Source organism: Mandrillus leucophaeus, unplaced genomic scaffold (assembly GCF_000951045.1).
Source record: "Mandrillus leucophaeus isolate KB7577 unplaced genomic scaffold, Mleu.le_1.0 Scaffold1320, whole genome shotgun sequence".
NCBI classification, from domain to species: domain Eukaryota; kingdom Metazoa; phylum Chordata; class Mammalia; order Primates; family Cercopithecidae; genus Mandrillus; species Mandrillus leucophaeus.
In genome coordinates this window covers 108402-129265 of record NW_012101278.1, presented here as the reverse complement: position 1 = coordinate 129265, position 20864 = coordinate 108402, and the positions used below count along the sequence as shown (strand labels likewise).

Here is a 20864-nt window from a genome sequence, read left to right as displayed (position 1 = left end):
TTTGTACGATTCACAGGTGAAGCAGGAGGCAGCTGTTCTAATGGAAAGAATGTGGTTGCTGAATCGAGAACTGTGGCCCAAGGCTTGGTCCCAAACTCTTCTATAGCTGCATGACCTTGGTAATGAGTTAGCTTCACTGAGCTTTGGTTTCCTCATCTGCATGAGATAAAGCAATACACTTCTATATCCAAGAGCAGTGCCTGGCACACAGTGTGTGCACCGCAATGGCTGCTTTTCTTTGCTCTTCCTGTTGGCCCCCTTCCTAGAGGATGGGCCAAAAGGTGCCAAAAAAAGAGGACACAAGTAGGCTAATTTGGCTTCTCTTTAGGAGTATGGTAAAATGATGGCTTCTGTCTCCTACCTACCATCCCACTGAAACTCCCTCACCACAGGCCCCCCACCTCTCTGAAGCCTGTTAGACTACAGGATGGGCTTCCAGATGGATCCAGGAGTGCAGAATAGAGCTTCCATGCACAACAGGTCAGATCACAGGCCTGAGAGGCAGAACTCTAGCAGTTGGACAAAACACTCCACCTCTGTGTATCACTCTGTAGTCACTCTACTCTTCTGTGACTATCTCTGCCACAGGGCAGGAGCCAGGCCCTAGTGTTCCAGTGTTCAGTGCCCAGAAGAGGGTCGATGGTGAGCTAACAAGTATAGAGCCAGTGTGGGCACCAGGCTTTTTTTTTTTTTGGTAAGTCAAAGATGTTTTCTTCATTTCTTGCATTTGAAGTGCTCTCCAATGACATCCATGGCCTGAGACTCCTTGCCACAGTCCTTAACTACTATACAACTGCAACCGATCACTTTATGGGGTTTCCCCTCTCTGTCAATTTGACAGAGGCCTACCCATTCCCCCCTTTTTTTGTTGTCATCAACCTTAATTAGGTTGATTTGGTGCTCAGTACAAAGGGCCTCCGCCAACTTGACATACACAGTCTCATCACAGTTGGATACAAGCACACAAAGATGGGCTTCGCGCTTGTCTAAGGCTTTGGCAGCTTCGCGAATTCCATGTGCTAGGCCATTGTGGATGAGGCTGTCTTTAGTACCTTTTGTAAAGCAGTATTAATGTCCATTACACCTCCAGCAGCAATGCCTTCCTCGGCCATGGCAGCGGGTTACAGGTGAAGCAGAATCGTGAATGCACCCAAGCCTGAGCCTCCGTCTCTGCACAACTTGGTGGCAGCAGGGAAAGAGCCATCAGGCTTTTAATTATCTTATCTTACAGACAGGATAGCTGTCCTGCTCCCAGCACACGGAGGACAGAATGTAAAGAGGAGGGGCAGGGAGACCAGCTGGGGAAAAACATAGAGAATGCAGTCCAAGGGAGCAGATTTCCCAAAAAGCTAATCTGAGGGAAGGCGGGCCTCGACCACAGGAGTCTCACGTTGTGTTGTTCCTCTTCCCCCTGATCCCCAGGGAGGGCCACATCATAGGTCCCCTGAGTCCTGTGCCAGCCTGAGCACCCATGGGGGTGGACTGAGAGGCAACAGGCTCTAAGAAGATAAAGGAAGGAGTGATTGATGACATGACCCAAGTCTAGCCTTTTCTCCAGGCCTTGTGCCACCCTCTGTCTCTTGCCTAGAGGATGAACATGCTGGTATATCCAGATGTGCCCCAAAAGTTGTGCAAGTTTACAGCTTTCCTGGGTTGGCAAATAGGTATTTCAACACCAGCTGGATGTGGGTTGTGCAGAAGGCAGAGCAGAACCAGTGAGGGGCAGGTAGGGAGAGGCATGGTCCAGCCCCATGCAGAAGAGGTTCTTCAGGCAAAGGAGGACTTTGAAAAGGCTGAATCAGGAGCACTTAATAACTGGGCTATAATTAAGCAGAACCCCTGATAATGACCTCCAATCCGTCCCTGGGGGCCTTGCTTTGTCTTTTCTACCAGGGCAGGCGCTAAGCCCGACAGGCGTGGCACCTAGCAGAGGGACTGCATACCACCAGTGTGCACCAAAATGGATGCAAATAACCTCACCAAGCAAGGCTGGCAGGGGATTTCTAACACAACAGAGCAGAAGCTACCTTTTTACCATGGACGCAGCACGTGCCAGGCACCACGCCAAACACTTTACATACATTATTTCATGTAATCCTCTCAGAACACTGTGAAGATGGCCATTATTCCTATCTTGCTAATGTGAAAATGGGCCTGGAGAAGGCTGGGAGCGTGCCCCAGGTTGTGCAGTTAGTAAGGGTGGCAAGCTACTTTATAAAGCCAGGCTCTGAGCATCCACAGTTAGAGCGCCTTCCACTTGCCTCTGCAGAACCAGAGAGATGCCGGCCCAGAGGACAGAGCTGGAGACAAAGGTTCATGTCCAGTTGAGACCATGTCAAGGAGGGAAGCCAGTAACCGGGGTGAGGGCTCAACAAGCGACCAGCATCAAGGCTTCCCAGGGCAGCCTTGACCCTGGCTGCCTCCTCCAGGGCCAGAGGGCAAGCAGCTGATTTGTGCCAAATGCCCCATTCTCTCTGCTCAATGGGGTTTTGTTGACGGCAGTTTACAGGCCTACAGATTTCTGTCCAATCTGCTTCAGAACTACTGCATCCAGAGCTTTCCCGCCTGGCACTTCTGGGGCAGGAGGGAATTAATAACTCCCTTTAAGGCTGGGCATGGTGGTTCATGCCTGTAATCCCAGCACTTTGGGAGGCCAAGATGGGCAGATTACCTAAGGTCAGGAGTTCGAGACCAGCCTGGCAACATGGTGAAATTCCATATCTACAAAAATACAAAAATTAGCTAGGCATGGTGGCAGGCACCTGTAGTCTCAGTTGCTCCAGAGGCTGAGGCAGGAGAATCACTTGAACCTTGGAGGTAGAGGCTGCAGTGAGCCGAGATGGCGCCACTACACTCCAGCCTGGGAGACAGAGTGAAACTCTGTCTCAAAATAGTAATAATAATAATTCCCTTTAAGTGTCCAAATAAGGTGGCCCAATAAGACTTTGGAGGACCATGGGAGCGGGTGTGTTTTGTTTCTCCCCACATGGCCAGGCTGGGAGGCACTGGGTGCCATTGCTTCTACTCAGCACCACTCCTGCTCCTGACCGAGGCTTTGGTCATGGAGCTCTGCATGGTAGTTCCAACACAAGAGAACCCAAATTCCACACGCTTCTTTGAAGCATTCCTTTCAGAGACTTCCAGCTGACTGTGGAGCCCGTAGTGGCTGTCTCCCCATCCTCCTCCCACTACTGGCCACTGGGCAAGGCCACAAATTGGCCCCCTGCATCTTAAGCACCCCAGGAATGTGCTGTTCATCAACAATAATTAGGGTTCCCTATGAAGGACCCCAGATGCAGGGCAAGCTGGACGCTCCACTTCAAGGGATTTTGTTTTAAACCACAGACATAGCCCCACTGTCCCTAGGCATCTGGGTCCTTATGGGGTGTGGCTGGGAATTCAGTAGAGGAGTGAGTAGCAGGAGGAAAGGGAGGTGCGTAATCTCCAGTTCCATGACCCTTTTTCCTAAGATGCATGTGAGGGAGGGCACTAGGGCCCTGGACCCGGCATCCGATGGTCACCACGAGCCTGCCCAGGATGGGCACACTGCCAGGAACATCTAATGAGACCCCTGGGATGAGGCAGGAAACCGCCTTAGGCCACACTCAAGGGTGAGCCTCTTCAGTTACCAGGGCATTCCCCTCCCGGACCCCCAGCCAGTCCTAGGACCTGCACGTAGGTAAGAGTGGGAGGTGGGTATGAGGGCCAGGAGGAAGCCCAGAGAGGGGGCACTCCAGGGTATAGTGGCAACTCAGTCGAGTCTAGATACGTGCTCACAAGTTCAGGTAGCTGGGTGCCCCTACACTATTCCAGGGCTTTGGTGGGACTGGAAAAATGGGCCACTCTGGGCAGACCTAGCCCCAAGAACATAGCAGAAGGGGTCTTTTGCTCCAGGATTCCCAGGTTGGAGAGCTGAGTGTGGACTGCATTTCAGGTCCTCTCAGCCCTCAGCTGGGCACCTTGGTACAATGCACAAAATGCAAGCCCGCCTACAGCAGCCCTGACAGGTGAATGCTGGCGTGTGACAGAAGTCTGAGAACAGTCACAGGCTTGTAGAAGTGGGCCAGGTCCTGCAGCTGCATGGGTAATAATAACCAAGTATTCTAGCTGCTCCTCGGGAAGCAGGTCCCCTCGATTCCCCTACTGCTCTCCAGTTTTGCCTTCTAGCTACCCTGTCATTGTACCATCCAGTTCCAGAGTTGGACATGAAACCTACTGTCTTTTGACACGGTCCCATGAGCTAGCCCAGCTTTCCCAAGGACATAAGTGGAGTCCATTGGAGCATCTGCCCCCATCTCACCTTGCCTTCTCCCAAAAATGAGAGGGTCTGAGGGCAAAGGGAGTTGTGGCCATAACAGAAGTAGCAACGCAGCAGGCCTGGGGCTGGTTACACCTGTTTATCCTGACTTCACAAGCTGAAGCACCCAAGGGGCTACAGTCAAACTAACACCCCAACCCTGTCCTAACCCCAGGCAGAATCACCCCAGATCTGGGCGGGACGTACAGGAATAAACTCTGAGCTGAATAACACTCATTCAGCGGTTCCTGTACCAGGCCCTGTCCCAACGACTTTTCAAACACGAGCTGATTTAATCCTCACTACCTTGAGGTAGGTTCTATTATTATACCTGTTTTACAGATGAAGAAATCAAGACTCAGAAACTTTAAGTAGCCTGCTCAAGGTCACACGGTTACTAAGTGGCTGAGGTAGCATTTGAACGCAGGTCATCTGCAATATTTCAGACAGGGGTTCAGATAAGGTTACTTGAAGCCACTAGGGCCCTGCCTTAATTTAAGTGCTGATTCTACTATTTCTTTTTGTAAATAGGATGCTTTCAGGGGTGGGGATGCTGTGAGGAGATGGAAGTCTGGGACAGTTTCAGTCTGTAACCTCTAATTTATACATGCTTTATTCCAATTCAGACAATATGACAACCAACAAGTTAAAGGGCTTGCGGATACAACATCTGTTGGGAACTTATAAACTTCATATCCGAGTAACACACCTTGCAAGGCACCTATGACTCTGCCTATTTTGCAGATGAGGAAAGTGGGGTACTGGGAGCAGAAGGCACTTACTTGCCCAGTGGAAGAAATGGGCTTGGGATCCAGGACCCTCTGAATCCAAAGCCCAAGTGCCCCAAGAAGAGTTGGAGAAGCAAACGGATGGAAGGGAAAAGGAGAGGGAAGGGCACAGAGCTGAAACAGGAGGTGGCCACAGAAGCAGATGTGAGCACCAGGAAAGGAACCCAGACAACCAGGATGCTACTCGCAGGTCACTCTGAGGAGGGGTCGCGCCCAGGACTTGGGAATGTCAGCGCCCAGAGCTGCCCCTATCCGCAGTCTGGTCGCTCCCAGGGCCTGGAGGTCTCTCCATGCTGGGGCTTGGGGCTGCACTGGCAAGCCAGGGATGGAGGGGCGGAGAGGGAGGAGGATCGGGCGCCCGCCCGCCCGCCCGCCCCACCACAGCTCCCGGCCCTGCTGCGACTTGCTGGGAATACCAGAACCCCAGTGTTTATAGGACTGCAAGCACTGGCCTCCCTCTACCCCGAGCCGCCATCGGGGGCGGCACCGCGGTCGGCTCTGGTCAGCATCAAAGACAAGTAGATGGGCAGGCGGACCCCGCCGAAAGTGCATCCTCCTAAGGGAACTAGCCGGGACGACAGAGCGGGCTAGACCCCACCCCTGCTCAGAAAGAAAACTGAAGAAAGGGGCCCGCAGCCCCACAGCTTCCCTCTCCTCTCCCTCCCTGAGCGCAGCGCTTTGAAAAAAGAAGGTGTCCTAATGGACCCCGTGCCTCCGACAGGTCCCCTCCTTGGTCCTTTGTCACAGTCACCTCCGCACGAGGCACGTCCCCGGCAGCCCTCCTTCCCCCGGCCCGCGCCCCCAGGTCCCCGGCACTCACCCAGCGGCAGGCTGATCCGGGGGCGGAGCGCCCAGGTCGGAGGTGGCGGCTGCAGCAGAAGCAGCAGCAGCAGGAGCAGCAGCGGTGGCCGAGGCGGCAGCGCGCCCCATGGGGCGGAGAGCCAGCTCCTCGGGCCCATCGCGGCGCGCAGCACTCGGAGAGCAGGAGCGACGGTGTCCCGCGGCTCGGGTTCAGGTGGCTCGGCCGGACTCCCGGGCGACAGCTCCGCCCCGCGGTCCGCCCCCGAGTCGCCCCGGGGGCTCCCGCCTTCAGACCTGGGGGGCGGGAGGTGAGAAACAGTGTCACGTGGGCCCTGGCGAACGCAGCCCCTCCGCAGGGCACCGCAGTACTCCCGCCAGCGCCGGCCAGGGAGCCTCGGCTTGGGCAGTGCTCGCCCGCAATCGGCGGAGGGCGGGGCCGAAGGAGGAAGTCGGCGGTGAGCCCGGCCGGCCCGCCCCTTCCCCCTTCCCCTTTCCACCTTCACCGGCGCTGGCCGCTCGAGGGGACGCAGCAGCTCGGGGCGCGGCCGCAGGGGGTCAAGCCAGTGATGAGTAGCCCCGGCGGCCGCCCGAGTGCTGAGACGCTGACAAAAGCCGACCCCCAGCTCCCCGCCCCCACTGCTCAGACCCTCCCACCGCCGCCCAGGCCCCGGCCCCTTCCGGCTCCTCTGGGACCCTCTGCTAGTGGCGTTGGTCTGGGGACACGCTGCGTCCCCACTATGCGCCTAGGGAGTTGGGGGGCGGCTGGTGATTAGACCTTGGTCTCCCCCCTTTAGGCGCCCCCTCCCCTCTTGCTCCTGGCCCCCTTGTTCCTGCGACCAAATGAACTCGGCCGAGCTCGTGCTGACACCGGGGCTAGCAGCTTGAGAGTCCAATTTTTGCACAGGTCAGTCCACTGCAAGTCATGGCTGGGCATTCACTACAAGCTCAGCACTTGGTCAGGCACCCTGCGGGCTTGTACACTTACTATTCTGTCCACGCGAAGCCCTCGGGTGGGGGAAGGGCAAGATTAGCTTAAGTGGGATAATAGGATTTAATGTACTGCTAAGGAGGTAAGACCTTCACAACCTGCACGTGGCCCGGCAGGGGAAGGGAACCCCTAAGACTGGAGTGGAAGCCCAGAGGCACCCACCCCTAGTTCTCCTGGCTTCTAACATCACGGGTGGAGCTCAGCTCTGCTGAGACCAGGGGTTTCCAACTGCAGCCTGGACCATTCGCAGATTCTGAAATCAATTTAGTGGATCCCAACAGCATTAAGAAACAAACAAAACATAGAAACTATCTAAGCAATAATCTCAAAGGATAAGTAATTTTGGGAAAGCTACTTCAACTTTTCCTAAGTGTGCACAGGATTACAGAAAAATGTAGTAGTTCCTCCCGTAGTTAGAGTCCAAAAGAGTGAAAGCCTCTGCTAGTTACTTCCATGGCAGTAGAGACCATCTCTCCATAAATCTCCATAAATTTCCTGCAATTGCAGGAAAGCTCCTCTTCACCCCCAGCCAAAATCAGCCTCCTCAGAGCACCTCTTTTCCTCTCCTCCCCACTTCCAGGGTCTGCCACATCTGCTCCCACAACAGGAATGCTGTCAAGAGGGTGGGCACAGCACCCACATGGTCCCAGGTCTCCTTTCTTATAGCTAAGCTTCCTCATGCTCCATGATTTCTGTACCTCCATCACCCTTCTGTGGACATGGTGCAGGCTAGCAGCATCCCTTTTAAAGGGGCTCCCAGCACTGGACACATAATTCCACATGGGATGTGGACAGCAGCAAGCACCCACAGTGCTACTATTTGCCCAGGTTTGGATGCTTTACTCTAAATGGGGTCAATCCACCTACAAACAGTGATACCCAAACTCCTATCTGCAGCCTAGTCCAGCCCTGCTCAGCCAAATGGCCTCAACTTTTTTTTTTTTTTTTTTTTTGAGACAGAGTCTTGCTCTGTCGCCCAGGCTGGAGTGCAAGGGTGCAGTCTCCACTCACTGCAACCTCTGCCTCCTGGGTTCAAGCGATTCTCCTGTCTCAGCCTCCTAAGTAGCTGCGATTACCGGTTTATGCCACCACGCCCAGCTAATTTTTTGTATTTTCAGTAGAGACAGGGTTTCACAATGTTGGCCAGGCTGGTCTTGAACTCCTGACCTCGGGATCCGCCTGCCTTGGCCTCCCAAAATGCTGGGATTTCAGGCGTGAGCCACCACACCTGACCCGGCCTCAAGATTTCTACTTGGCTGTCTAAAAAACATCTCACCCCAACATGTCCCAAACTAAGCTCCTGATCTCTCCCCCTTCTCATGTGCTCCACCTACAGCCTTCCCCATCTCATTTAATGGCAATTCCACCTTTAAGTTGCTCAGGCCAAAACCCTCAGCTCCTCTCATTCTCTCACTCCTCACATCCAATCCATTAGCAAATCTATAATCTGACCACTTCCCCGCTCCTTAGGGCCCAGGCACCACCCTCTTTCTTGGGGTTACTGGAAGGGCCTCCTAACTGTTCTCCCCGTTTCCTCCTTGGTTCCCCTACAATCTATTCTTAACACAGCAGCTGGAGTGAGTCTTTAAAACACAAACCAGGCCAGGCATGGTGGCTCATGCCTGTAATCCCAGCACTTTGGCAGGCCGAGGCGGGCAGATCACTTGAGGTCAGGAGTTCAAGACCATCCTGGCCAACATGGTGAAACCCCATCTCTACTAAGAACACAAAAATTAGCTGGGCATGGTGGTGTGTGCCTGTAATCCCAGCTACTCGGGAGGCTGAGGCAGGAGAATTGCTTGAACTGGGACCTGGGAGGCGGAGGTTGCAGTGAGCCGAGACTGTGCCACTGCACTCCAGCCTGGGCTACAGAGCGAGACTCCATCTCAAATAAAACAAAACAAAACAAGCCAGGTCAGGGCTTTCCTCTGCTCAAAACCCTCCAAGAGTTTCCCCATCTCATTTAGAATGACTTTACTTGCAATGGTCTGCAAAGCCCTCCATGTCATCCTCACCACCAGTACCACTGCATCCTCTACTACTTTTCCCCTCATTCATCCACACCAGGTACATGTATGGTAGCCTGAACACAGCAGGGCCTTTGATCTGGCTGCTCCCTCACCTGGCACACTCTCCCCCTAGATAACCACAGGACTGAGTCCCTTGCTTCCTTTTGCTCATTTATCACCTTGAAGAATCTGAACTTCCTCCTAATATGCCCCTTATCTCCTTAAAAATACCTTGAGATATTTTTTCAGCGCACTCATCACTGAATAACATACGATATATTATGGTTTTTCTTTATTGTCTGACATCCCATCTCCCCCAGAATGCTGACTGGGAGGGCAGAGATTTTTGCTTATTTGGTTTGTTAAGTAATGTTATCTGAAGCCTCTAGAATAGTGCTTGGCACATGGTAAGTAGGACTTCAATAAGTATTGGCTGAATGAATGAATGAATGCAACTAGTGTCACAAAATACTGCTGACTCATGGCAGCTGACAACCAGAACTATTTTTTTATATCAACTTTGGTCCAATAAAGAGTTTTACCAGCCGGGCGCGGTGGCTCACGTCTGTAATCCCAGCACTCTGGGAGCCAAGGCAGGTGGATCACTAGGTCAGGAGATCGAGACCATGGTGAAACCCCGTCTCTACTAAAAATACAAAAAAAAAATTAGCCGGGCGCAGTGGCGGGTGCCTATAGTCCCAGCTACTCAGGAGGCTGAGGCAGGAGAATGGCATGAACCTGGGAGGCGGAGCTTGCAGTGAGCCGAGATCGCGCCACTGCACTCCAGCCTGGGCAACAGAGCAAGACTCTCTCTCAAAAAATAAATAAATAATAGGTTCTGGCTCAGATGTCATCCCACTGAAGTCATGTTGAAAACTGATTGTATTATCATACATTGGCTTCCCCTCCCAGTTTGGAGTAATCTGTAAACATGATAACCATTCCTTATGCCTTTATTCAAGCTATTGATAAAAATATTGGGTGAGCAGGGCTGGGAGTGGTGGCTAACACCTGTAATCCCAGCACTTTGGGAGGCGGAGGCGGGCGGATCACGAGGTCAGGAGATCGAGACCATTCTGGCTAACACGGTGAAACCCCGTCTCTATTAAAAATACAAAAAAATTAGCCAGGCGTGATGGTGGGCGCCTGTAGTTCCAGCTACTCAAGAGGCTGAGGCAGGAGAATCTCTTGAACTCGAGAGGCGGAGGTTGCAGTGAGCCGAGATCATGCTACTGCACTTCAGCCTGACTGACAGCGAGACTGTCTCAAAAAATTTTTTTAAAAATGTAGAAGAAATGGTGATGGAATTAGAAAATCTAGATTCAAGTAAGAATCATCAGTGGATGGGAAATCACTGGGTGGAAGATTGTTAGGAAACTATATGTTAACAAAGTGTCCCACAGATGACTTACTAATTACCAAAGGGAACATTTATCTCTAAGGGAGAGATCTCGTGGCCACAATCTTAACCAAGCAGACAAAAGTAGCAGCACAGTAATGGGACTGTTTGACGTAATTTACCTTCTGATATGATGCAATAAGAAGTACAAAACAGGCTGGGTCCAGCAGCTCACGCCTGGAATCCTAGCACTTTGGGATGCCGAGGCGGGCAGATTGCCTGAGCTCAGGGGTTCGGGACCAACCTGGGCAATACAGCAAAACTCTGTCTCTACAAAAATTAGCCAGGTATGGTGGCGCATGCCTGTAGTCCCAGCTACTTCAGAGGGTGAGGCAGGAGGACTGCTTGAACCTGGGAGGTCAAGGCTGCCGTGAGCTGAGATCACGCCACTGCTCTCCAGCCTGGGTGACAAAGTGAGACCCTATCTCATAAAAAGAAAAAAAAGAAAAAAAAAAAAACAAGTACAAAACATCATCAATTTTTGCAGCATTCTTGTCAAAGGTGTGTTATAACCCAGATCTAATAATGAAGACACAATCAGACACATCCAGCATGAGTAGTATTCTACGAGACAACTAGCCTGGACTCTTCAGAAAGGGCAATCTAGTGAGAGGCAAAACAGACAGGGGTGGGGCTGTTTTAGGTTAAAGGACTAAAAAGACATAATAATCAAATGCAGCGAGGCGAGGTGGCTGACACCTGTAATCCCAGCACTTCGGGAGACCAAGGCAGGTGGATCACTTGAGCCCAGAAGTTCAAGACCATCCTGGGCAACATGGTGAAACTGGTCTCTACAAAAAATACAAAATTACTCAGGCATGGTGGTGTGCACCTGTTGTCCCAGCTACTCGAAAGGTTGAGGTGGGAGAACACCTAAGCCCAGGAGGTCAAAGCTGCAGGGAGCCATGATGGTGCTGCTGCACTCCAGCCTAAGGGACAGAATGAGACCCTGTCTAAAAAAATAAACAAAATCAATAGCAATGTGTGAACCTTGATTGAATGTTGAAAAAGAAAAAAAAAAAAAAAAGCCATGGAGCAATTGGGGAAATTTTAATATGGGCTGTGTATTAGATGATATTACAGCATTCTTCATCTTTTTAGGTATGATAATGGTATTTCTCAGATGTGATTAAGTCCTGGTCTTTCAGAAACACCTGCTGAAGCTTTACAGGTGAAATGTCATGATGTCTACAATTTACTTTCAAATGATTCAGCAAAAACAAATGTGCATATATATGTATGTGCGTGTACTAGAAAGAAAGAACATGAATGTGACTGGCAAAAACTGGTCAATATAGGTGAAGAGTTATTAGGTGTTTTTGTATTAATCTTTCCATTTAAACATTTGAGTGATTAAAAAAAAAAATGGGTGACAGCCAGGCACAGTGGCTCACGCCTATAATCCCAGCACTTTGGGAGGCTGAAAATAAGTAAACAAATAAATAAATGGGTGAGACAGAGTCACAAACAGAGTCCAATGGCACACCACTAGAGACCTCCATCAAGGTTAAAACAGATCAGTATCTTTTTTTTTTTTTTTTTGAGATGGTGTTTCTCTCTTGTTGCCCAGGCTGGAGTGCAATGGCATGATATCAGTTCACTGCAACCTCTGCCTCATGGGTTCAAGCGATTCTCCTGCCTCAGCCTCCCAAGTAGCTGGGATTACAGGCATGCACCACCACACCCAGCTAATTTTGTATTTTTAGTAGAGACGAGGTTTCACCATGTTGGTCACAGCTGGTCTAGAACTTTTGACCTCAGGTGATCCACCTGCCTTGGCCTCCCAAAGTACTAGGATTACAGGTGTGAGCCACCACACCTGGCCTGATCAATATCTTTTATAGGCCGAACAACTAGCTATGTGTCCTCCTAACTGCACTGTTCAGTCCACATTTCTCCATATTATCCATAAGACTATTATGGTCCGAAAGCAGTGGCTCATGCCTGTAATCCCAGCACTTTAGGAGGCTAAGATGGGCAGATCACCTGAGGTCAGGAGATCGAGACCAGCCTGGCCAACATGGTGAAACCCTGTCTCTACTAAAAATACAAACATTAGCCGGGCGTGGTGGTGAGCACCTGTAATCGCAGCTACTTGGGAGGCTGAGGCAGGAGAATCGCTTGAACCTGGGAGGCAGAGGTTGTAGTGAGCCAAGATCCTGCCACTGCACTCCAGCCTGGGCACAAGAGGGAAACTCCATCCCCCCTCAACACCCCCCAAAGAAAAGAGAATATTATGAACAAAATTGCAAGAAATCTTGTCAAAGTCAAGGTGCTAGCTACAACATTTCCTTCTTCTACCTTCTGTCTATTGCACTTACCTAGAACAGCACCTGATATGTGGCCACATGCTCAATCACTATTTGTTGAGTGCCTGAATCTCCATATCAAGCAGATCCTAAAATGGCAGCAGGGCTGCTTTGCCCTGGTGTCTTGGCAACACATAAGTTGTGTGACTGCTGTGCTCATCTCAGAGGAGAGGAGACAGGGGCTGATGCGGCCTCACTAAGCGGATAATTATATCCTGCTCAAATGCTTCCAGTATGTCTTATGTCAACTGGGCAGCAAGCCCTTTGAAGGCAGTGACAGGACTTCCGTCTTCCAAACCCCCGCTGCCTTGCATGGCACTCTAGTGGGAACTCCACAGGGCTGACAAAATGAGGATCCCAACTGTCAGCCTGGAGAAGAGCCCTCAAATCCGCGCCCTCAGTGCGGCAGCCTTGGTCTTCGCGGGCTCCCCTTTCTTCCGTTAGTGTGCTGATGTGTTCTCCCCAGACTAGAAACCACAGGAGGACACTGACAGAGAAAAATCTCCTGTGAGCTGACTTCCTGCGAGCGGGAGCGGTTCCCAAGCCAACGATGTGTCTCCTGTTCCCCTTTGCCACTCTTGGATGTTGGCGAGTCTTTCTCGGCCAGAATGCCAGCATTTATAAAGAGCTCAGGAGGCAGCTTGGAAAGGGAGTACCAAAATAAGAGACGAAGAGAAAAGCACTGCTTCCTCCGTGCCCCGGCCAGCAATATGAAGTCATCATCAAGGCTAGCCCCTTCTTCATACACGCTCTGGCACCTCCTCCCCATGGACCTTCCTCCTTTTTCTCTCTCTCGTACACACAGACATACACACATAAGGACAGAAGCACAAGAATGAGAGATAAACTGTGCATAGGAATCCATTATAAAGAGGCCCAAACGAGGCCAGGCGTGGTGGCTCACACCTGTAATCTCAGCACTATGGGAGGCCGAGGCGGGAGGATCACAAGGTCAGGCATTCGAGACCAGCCTGGCCAACATGGCAAAACCCCATCTCTACTAAAAATACAAAAATTAGCCGGGCGTGGTGGCATGAGGCTGTAATCCCTGCTACTCGGGAGACTGAGGCGGGAGAATTGCTTGAACCCAGGAGGCGGAGGCTGCAGTGAGCTGAGATCGTGCCACTGCACTCCAGCCTCGGTGACGAGAGCAAGACTCTGTCTCAAAAAAAAAAAAAAAAAGCTACAAGGGAAAGAAAATAAAGGGAAGCATGGCTAACAGTATAAAGCAAATGAACACATATCCTTGCTGCTTCTCTACCCTGCCCAGTACAAAGGGAACAGACGGAGGGCAAGTGCCAGCAGTGTCCAGGCTACATTTGGCCTCCCCAGTGATCAATACCCATTAATCATCCATGGGTACAGCCTCTGCCTAGCTGCATGCAGGCCATGTCCTTGGACACGGATGGCCCCTGCCAGGTGGCTCCTGGCCAGGTCTGCCTGCTCTAATTCCCACCCAGGGGAACCTAGATCTCTGGCTTCCACATTTCTACTCTGGGAGTCATTACTTTGTTTGCTGACTGTGGGGGAGGGGCCTCCTGCCAAGCCCAGTGGAGCTTGAACCCAAAGGTCCTACCCGCCCCCTCCTGGGGTAGCACTCAAGCTCCTCCCCATTCTCGGGTGCAGGCTGGGAATGGGGAGGAGCTTGGCAGGCTGCCCAGCAAGGCCTCGCAGACATACACAGGCTGCAGCCCAGCTCTCCAGGCCTTGGCCCCCCACCACCATCCCCTTGTAGCCCTGAGCCTTCCTCTTATGCCAACTTGCAGCTGCAGCTCTCCACCCTGCCCTGGCTGGGCACACTGCTGGTGTCTTCTCCCCAGGGGCTGGGCAACAGCTCAGCTGCAGCATCAATACATGTTGAAGAGGAAGCGACACCAGCTGGCACACCCTGTGTATACTTTCAAATCAGCCAATGGCTGCCAAGTCCTCAGGGCTGGGAGCTTCCTTGGGCCAGCGCCTTCTGCAGCAGAGGGCATCCACCCCGGGTCAGCACTTATACTGCCTTCAAAACTCAATGGCAGCTTTTACCCAGGGTCTGGCAACAAATGTAAATAAATGGCTTCATCTCCGTTCCCCAAACCATTTTCCCCGCTACTGGCCTCTTGTTTTTCTTGCTCCTGGAAGTGGTAGAATCTAGTGGTTAAGCATACAGGTTCTTTTGTCAGAAGAATTCAGCACCTTCCGTATTTTGTGGACTTTTAGCAAGCCACACAATCACTCTGAACCTCAGCTTCTTCATCTAAGACGGAGTGCTATGAGCAGCACTTCATGGGTGGCTGGAGAGAGTACATATAAAGCCACGGGCAGCACTGGCATGTAGTGAATGCTCAATGAACAAGGCCATGCCTGCTATGTTATTGGTTCACTTCCCCATCTGAAAGTTGCCCCATGGTGTCAACAACTCTGAAATATCTTAGGTGCCCATCTCTGAGGACCCCCTTCTGGGTACTCCCTCAAGTTCAGCCACCTCCTGAAAAGCTGGTGCTGAGGCTGCAACTCTCATGGGCAGAAAGAACCGGCCTGCCCAACCCAAGTCCCAGGTGCGCCCGCTGTGGTGAGGAGCCCAACACCCAGCACCACCCCCACTGGGGCCTGTTGGGGCTTGAGCTGGCCACTCCCTGGGAGGAGATCCCCCCTCCCCACAGGGCTGTGGGGCAATCAGCAGGGCTCAACCTGTCCCTGCCCTGACAGGGTAGAACATGAAGTTGCCACTGTCACTCCTCTGCTCCCCGATACGAGTTCAGGAGCTGCTGTCTGCCTCTGCCTTTGCACCCACTCGCCTGTCCAGGGGAGACTAGACTGGCAACATAGGAAGACCCGGTCTCTACAAAAAATAAATTAAAAATTAGCCAGGTCTGGTGGTGTGCTCCTGTGGTACCAGCTACGTGGAAGGCTGAGGTGTAAGGATCACTTGAGCCTGAGAGGTAGAGGCTGCAATGAGTCATGATGACACCTCCAGCTTCGGAGACAGAGCAAGACACTGACACACACACACACAGAGCAACACACACACACACACACACACACATATATATACATGTCCTGGTTCCAAAGATCCCATGAAGTCAGGAATCTACCTCCCCATTTGCTATGGAGTTATTCCCTCTAAAATCCCAGTCTGAGCCCCAGACCCCTGGCTATTACCCTGTGAGGGGAAAGAAGAACAGGACAGGGCCCTCCCTCCACCTCAGGAAACCAACCTTCCTTCCCAAAGGCCCAAGGCTCTCCCCTCTGCCTCTTCCTCCCCAGGGAGGAGCTCTCTGACCCTGGAGTTTCCCCATCACCTCAGGTCACCTGGTGGCTGCCACTGTTACTCCCAGACAGAGTCTTGCTCTTGGTTCTGACGCTGATCCCAGAGAGTGGGCAGGAACAAGTATGCCTAGGAGGGTGGTGGAGATGCACAGACGGGTTGCCACGGATTTCCTAAGGCTCTGCAGGCTGTACTCTCACCCTGCTTTGCCAGGGTGGAGGTTCTGAGGAATGCACTACCTGTGGCAGTGTGCCCACTTGCCACCCTAAAGCAGTGGTATTAGGAGACAACATGCACAGAAAGCTGATGTGAGGGTGGCACCGAAGATCCGTGTCTGGACAGGAATCTCACACGGCAGCCACCCTGCAGCACCATTTATGCACTGTGAATGAGGGTCTGGCTGGTGGGCATCACACCAGGGACTCTGGAGCCCACAAGATTCTGAGTGAGCCCAGCTTGGCCCTAGCAGGAGAGTAGGCTCTAAGGGGACCCACCCATGGGGCCACAAGGGCTTATCTCTAGCCATCTCATCTTTTGGTTTCCACAAACCCCTTGAAAGACAGCTGACCCTGCTTGCTCCTCCCAGCCACCTCTTCTATGAATGCTGCCTGAGTTCTTGCACTACAGCCTGTGAGCAGTGCAGCAGAGCAGGGAGCCCCTTCACCACAAGGGTGGGCTTCAGGGAGCTCTGAACCCCAAGAATGACATGCCATTTCAGGAGAGAGGGAATCAGAGCTTTCATTTAATTTCAAAAGCTCTTTGCTACCAGCCCCCACTCCCCCCCGAAAAAAGTGAAGAACCATTTCTCTAAGGTGTGTTAGTCTGCAGACACTGGGAACTTTCAAAATTAGCCTTTGTCAGAAAAAAAAAAAAATTATACCTCAGTTTGCAATAGTTATATAACCTTGACATGAAATATTTGGCAAATTCTTTCCACCTACATCAAAATTGTCATTTATATAGCTAATTAATATTAATTGAGCACCTACTATAAGTGAGGACTGTGCCAAACTTTACATTCAATCAGTTAGTTAATTCTCACAACAGGGTGAGATATGAGTTATTATTGTATTCCCATTTCAGAAGTGAGAAATTGGGGCACAGAGAGGTTCCAGGACTTACTAAGGTCACACAAGTGATAAGTCAGGACTAGGACCACAACCCAGATCTGCTGACTCCAGAACCCATATGGATATTCAACCTATAGTCAGAATTTCAACCACATTTTGTCTCAAGTTATAGCCATCCACCTCTTCTGATAATATAAGCCAATGTCTGTCCTTCCTTCTTTCCTTCCCTCCCTCCTTCCTACCTTTGCTTCCTTCCTTCATTCCTCTCCTCTCCCTTCCTTCCCTTTTCTTCCTTCCCTTGCTCACTTCCTCCTTTACCTTCCTTCCCCCTCCCTTCCTTCTTTCATTCATCCAACACATATTTCCTGTGCACTTGCTGCCTTCTAAGCATTGCTCAAGGTTAAGGAAACTGACAAGGCTGCCGCCTTCACAGAGCTTAGTTTATCAGGATCCTTTAAACTGTTCTTTCAGAGAGTAACCATTCTGATCTACATTTTATTTATTTATTTATTTATTTTGAGACGGAGTCTTGTTCTGTTGCCCAGGCTGGAGTGCAGTGATGTGATCTCAGCTCACTGCAGCCTCTACCTCCCGGGTTCCAGCAATTCTCCTGCTTCAGCCTCCTGGGTAGCTGGGATTACGGGCACATGCCACCACGCCTGGCTAATTTTTGTATTTTTAGTAGAGACAGGGTTTTACCATGTTGGCCAGGCTGGTCTTGAACCCGTGACCTCAGGTGATCCACCCGCCTTGACCTCCCAAAATGCTAGGATTACAGGCATGAGCCACCTCGGCTGGCCTATGTTATGTTATGTTATGTTATGTTATGTTATGTTATGTTATGTTATGTTATTTTGAGACAGTGTCTCACTCTGTTGCCCAAGCTGGAATGCAGTAGCAGGACGATGGCTCACTGCAGCCTCAACCTCCCTTGGCTCACCTTCTACCTTAGCGCCCCGGATAGCTGACACTACAGCCGTGGGCCACCATGCTCGGCTAATTTTTGTATTTTTTTGTACAGACCAAGTTTCACCATGTTGCCCAGGCTGGTCTTGAACTACTTCTGGACTCAAGTGATCCACCCACCTTGGCCTCCCAAAGTGCTGGGATTACAGGTATGAGCCACCATGCCTGGCCCACGTTTCTTTTTTTCTTTTTTTTTTTTGAGATGGAGTCTCATTCTGTCGCCCAGGCTGGAGTGCAATGGCATGATCTCAGCTCACTGCAACCTCCGCCTTCCAGGTTCAAGTGATTCTCTTGCCTCAGCCTCCTGAGTAGCTGGGATTACAGGCATGCACCACCATGTCTGGCTAATTAGTAGAGACAAGATTTCACCATGTTGATCAGGCTGGTCTCGATCTCCTGACCTTGTGATCTGCCTGCCTCGGCCTCCCAAAGTGCTAGGATTACAGGCGTGGTCCACTGCACCCGGCCCCCACATTTCTTTAGACACTTTCACTCCCTTATCCTTTGTTTCCAACAAAGGTAGTGGCCAGGGCCAATTTGGCAGAGTTCTAGAAGTGCTCCCAGGCTGCACAGGCTAGAATCCTGCTGTTTTCAACTAATTTCCACAGTTGCTCCTGTGAGTTCCCTCTGCACTCTGCTCATATTCCTATTAGGACCTCATTATGCTGCAATGAACTACTCATTTACACATCACATCCCTCTCTTCCCTTCTCTTCTACAAGCTCCTTGAATGCAGGGACAAGGCCTGCCTAACTCAGGTTTTTCATCTCCAGCCCCAGGACAGAATATGGAAATAGCAGGTACCCAGCAAATGTTTTCTGCTCTAGCTGACTGTCTCAAATCGTTTCCAAAGGATCCATTCAAGTTTTCCTTCCTGGATCTTTTCCCCCACTTTTCTGTTATCCCTTTCAAAGGAAACAGCACCACACTGATAGAGGCAGGACTAGAGTCCCACTTCCCTGCTTTAGGGAAGCTAAACAGTTTTCTTGCTTAGCTCCAGGCTCACCAGCTTTGCTGGCATCAGTAGAGATGGTATTTTGGAGAGTGGCTGAATGCTTGGCTCCTAGGGACTTATATTGGACCATCCTGTCCAATGTAGTCAGATACTACATTAAAGCAGGAGCCTCAAGGCACAAGACCCACGAAGCAGGAAGAGAGACTCAGCTCTCCCCAAGGCACAAGTCTCCATTTTCCATCTTTAGTTCAACTGTTGCCAATGTCCCCAATCCTTATTTATTTTAATTTTTAATTTAATTTTATTTTTTGTTTGTTTGTTTTTTGAGATGGAGTTTTACTCTTGTTGCCCAGGCTGGAATGCAATCGCAATCTCAGCTGGCTCACGGCAACCTCCGCCTCCCAGGTTCAAGCGATTCTCCTGCCTCAGCCTCCCAAGTAGCTGCGATTACAGGCATGCGCCACCACACCCAGCTAATTTTGTATTTTCAGTAGGGATGGGGTTTCTCCATGTTGGTCAGGCTGGTCTCGAACTCCTAACCTTAGGTGATCCACCTGCCTTGGCCTCCCAAAGTGCTGGGATTACAGGCATGAGCCACCACGCCCAACCTTATTTTATTTATTTATTAAAACAGAGTCTTGCTCTGTCCCCCAGACCGGAGTGCAGTGGCACAATCTCAGCTCACTGCAACCCCTACCTCCCAGGTTCAAGCCATTCTCCTGCCTCAGCCTCCTGAGTAGCTGGAATTACAGGCATACGCCACCACACCCGGCTAATTTTTGTATTTTTACTAGAGACGAGGTTTTACCATGTTGACCTGGCTTGTTTCAAACTCCTGAGCTCAGGTGATCCACCCACCTCGACCTCCAAAAGTGCTGGGATTACAGGTGTGAGCCACCATGCCTGGCCAATGTCCCCATATTTAGATTGCCTGTCACCAACAGTTTGAGCCCCGGGTGCAAGGAGACATATCCCAGATTTTCCTGAGCTTCAGAAAGCATAATCTTCAAAAAGGCCAGGCGTGGTGGCTCAAGCCTATAAACCAGGCACTTTGGGAGGCCAAAGTGGGTGGATCACCTGAGCTCAGGATTTGGAGACCAGCTTAGCCAACATGGTGAAACCCTGTCTCTTTTAAAAATACAAAAATTAGCTGGGCATGGTGGTGCATGCCTGTAGTTCCAGCTACTTGGGAGGCTGAGGCAGGAGAATCACTTGAGCCGGGGAGGTGGAGGCTGCAGTGAGCCAAGATCCCGCCACTGCACTCCAACCTGGGGGATAGAGCAAGACTATGTCTCAAAAAAAAAAAAAAAAGTATAATCACCAAAAGAAATGGCCATGACCTGAGTTCAAATCCTGACCTTCCCACTAACTCATTGTCATCTTGGGAAGCGATTTAATCTCTCTGGGTTCAGTTTTCCTTATGAAAATGAGGAGGGATGGGCCAAGGTGATTGCTAAATCTTTTCCAGTTCTAAGGCATTGTGGGAAAAAAACTTTTTAAAACTTTGTATGCTTCCCACACAAAATTTTAAGGCATTTCAACCTTTAGAAGAATTGTTTAACTCAAATAACATACTCATATTACAGGTGAGGAAATGTGGGCAGAGGTTTGATGACCGTCCCGAGGTGACCCAGGGCTCCTGCGCCTTTTTGCTAGACCAGAGTAACTCCCGAGTAGCCACAACAGCAGCTTCATGCCCAGAACCCCAACCTCCTTCTTCTAGCCTTGTATCCACCACCTTGGTGCTCAGTGACAAGAAAGAAGCCATGACAAAGGGCCTAACTCGGAGGTCATACCCACTACCACTCCGTAGGGGCCCAGGCCTTTTCCGAATTCCAAATGACTTCCCCCCAGGGCCAGGTCCCGGATTTAGGAGTAGGGGTGGTGCACTGGAGCGATGTGAACGCTGCTCAAAGGCCCCCGGTGGCCATGGGAACATGGGCCCAGCCTCCTGCGCTGCCATGGTAACAGGCTCCCCCGGCGGCGGGCGCCAGTGCCCATCAGAGCGTGCAGGTGGCGCCCTCTGGGGAGA

General features: G+C 51.1%; 1 protein-coding gene across 2 annotated transcripts in view; it reads right to left on the bottom strand.

Moving 5' to 3' along the window:
- Positions 1-20864, bottom strand: part of SEMA4B (sema domain, immunoglobulin domain (Ig), transmembrane domain (TM) and short cytoplasmic domain, (semaphorin) 4B) — a 70003-nt gene that overhangs the window by 21478 nt on the left and 27661 nt on the right. The window contains exon 2 of one of the 2 annotated variants that reach the window (XM_011972935.1): positions 5906-6180. In XM_011972935.1, the coding sequence (XP_011828325.1) occupies positions 5906-6044 (139 nt within the window). In that variant the 5' untranslated portion in view covers positions 6045-6180. Of the gene's footprint in view, positions 1-5905; positions 6217-20864 lie in introns of those variants that run through there. The other variant, XM_011972936.1, reaches the window with a different exon arrangement.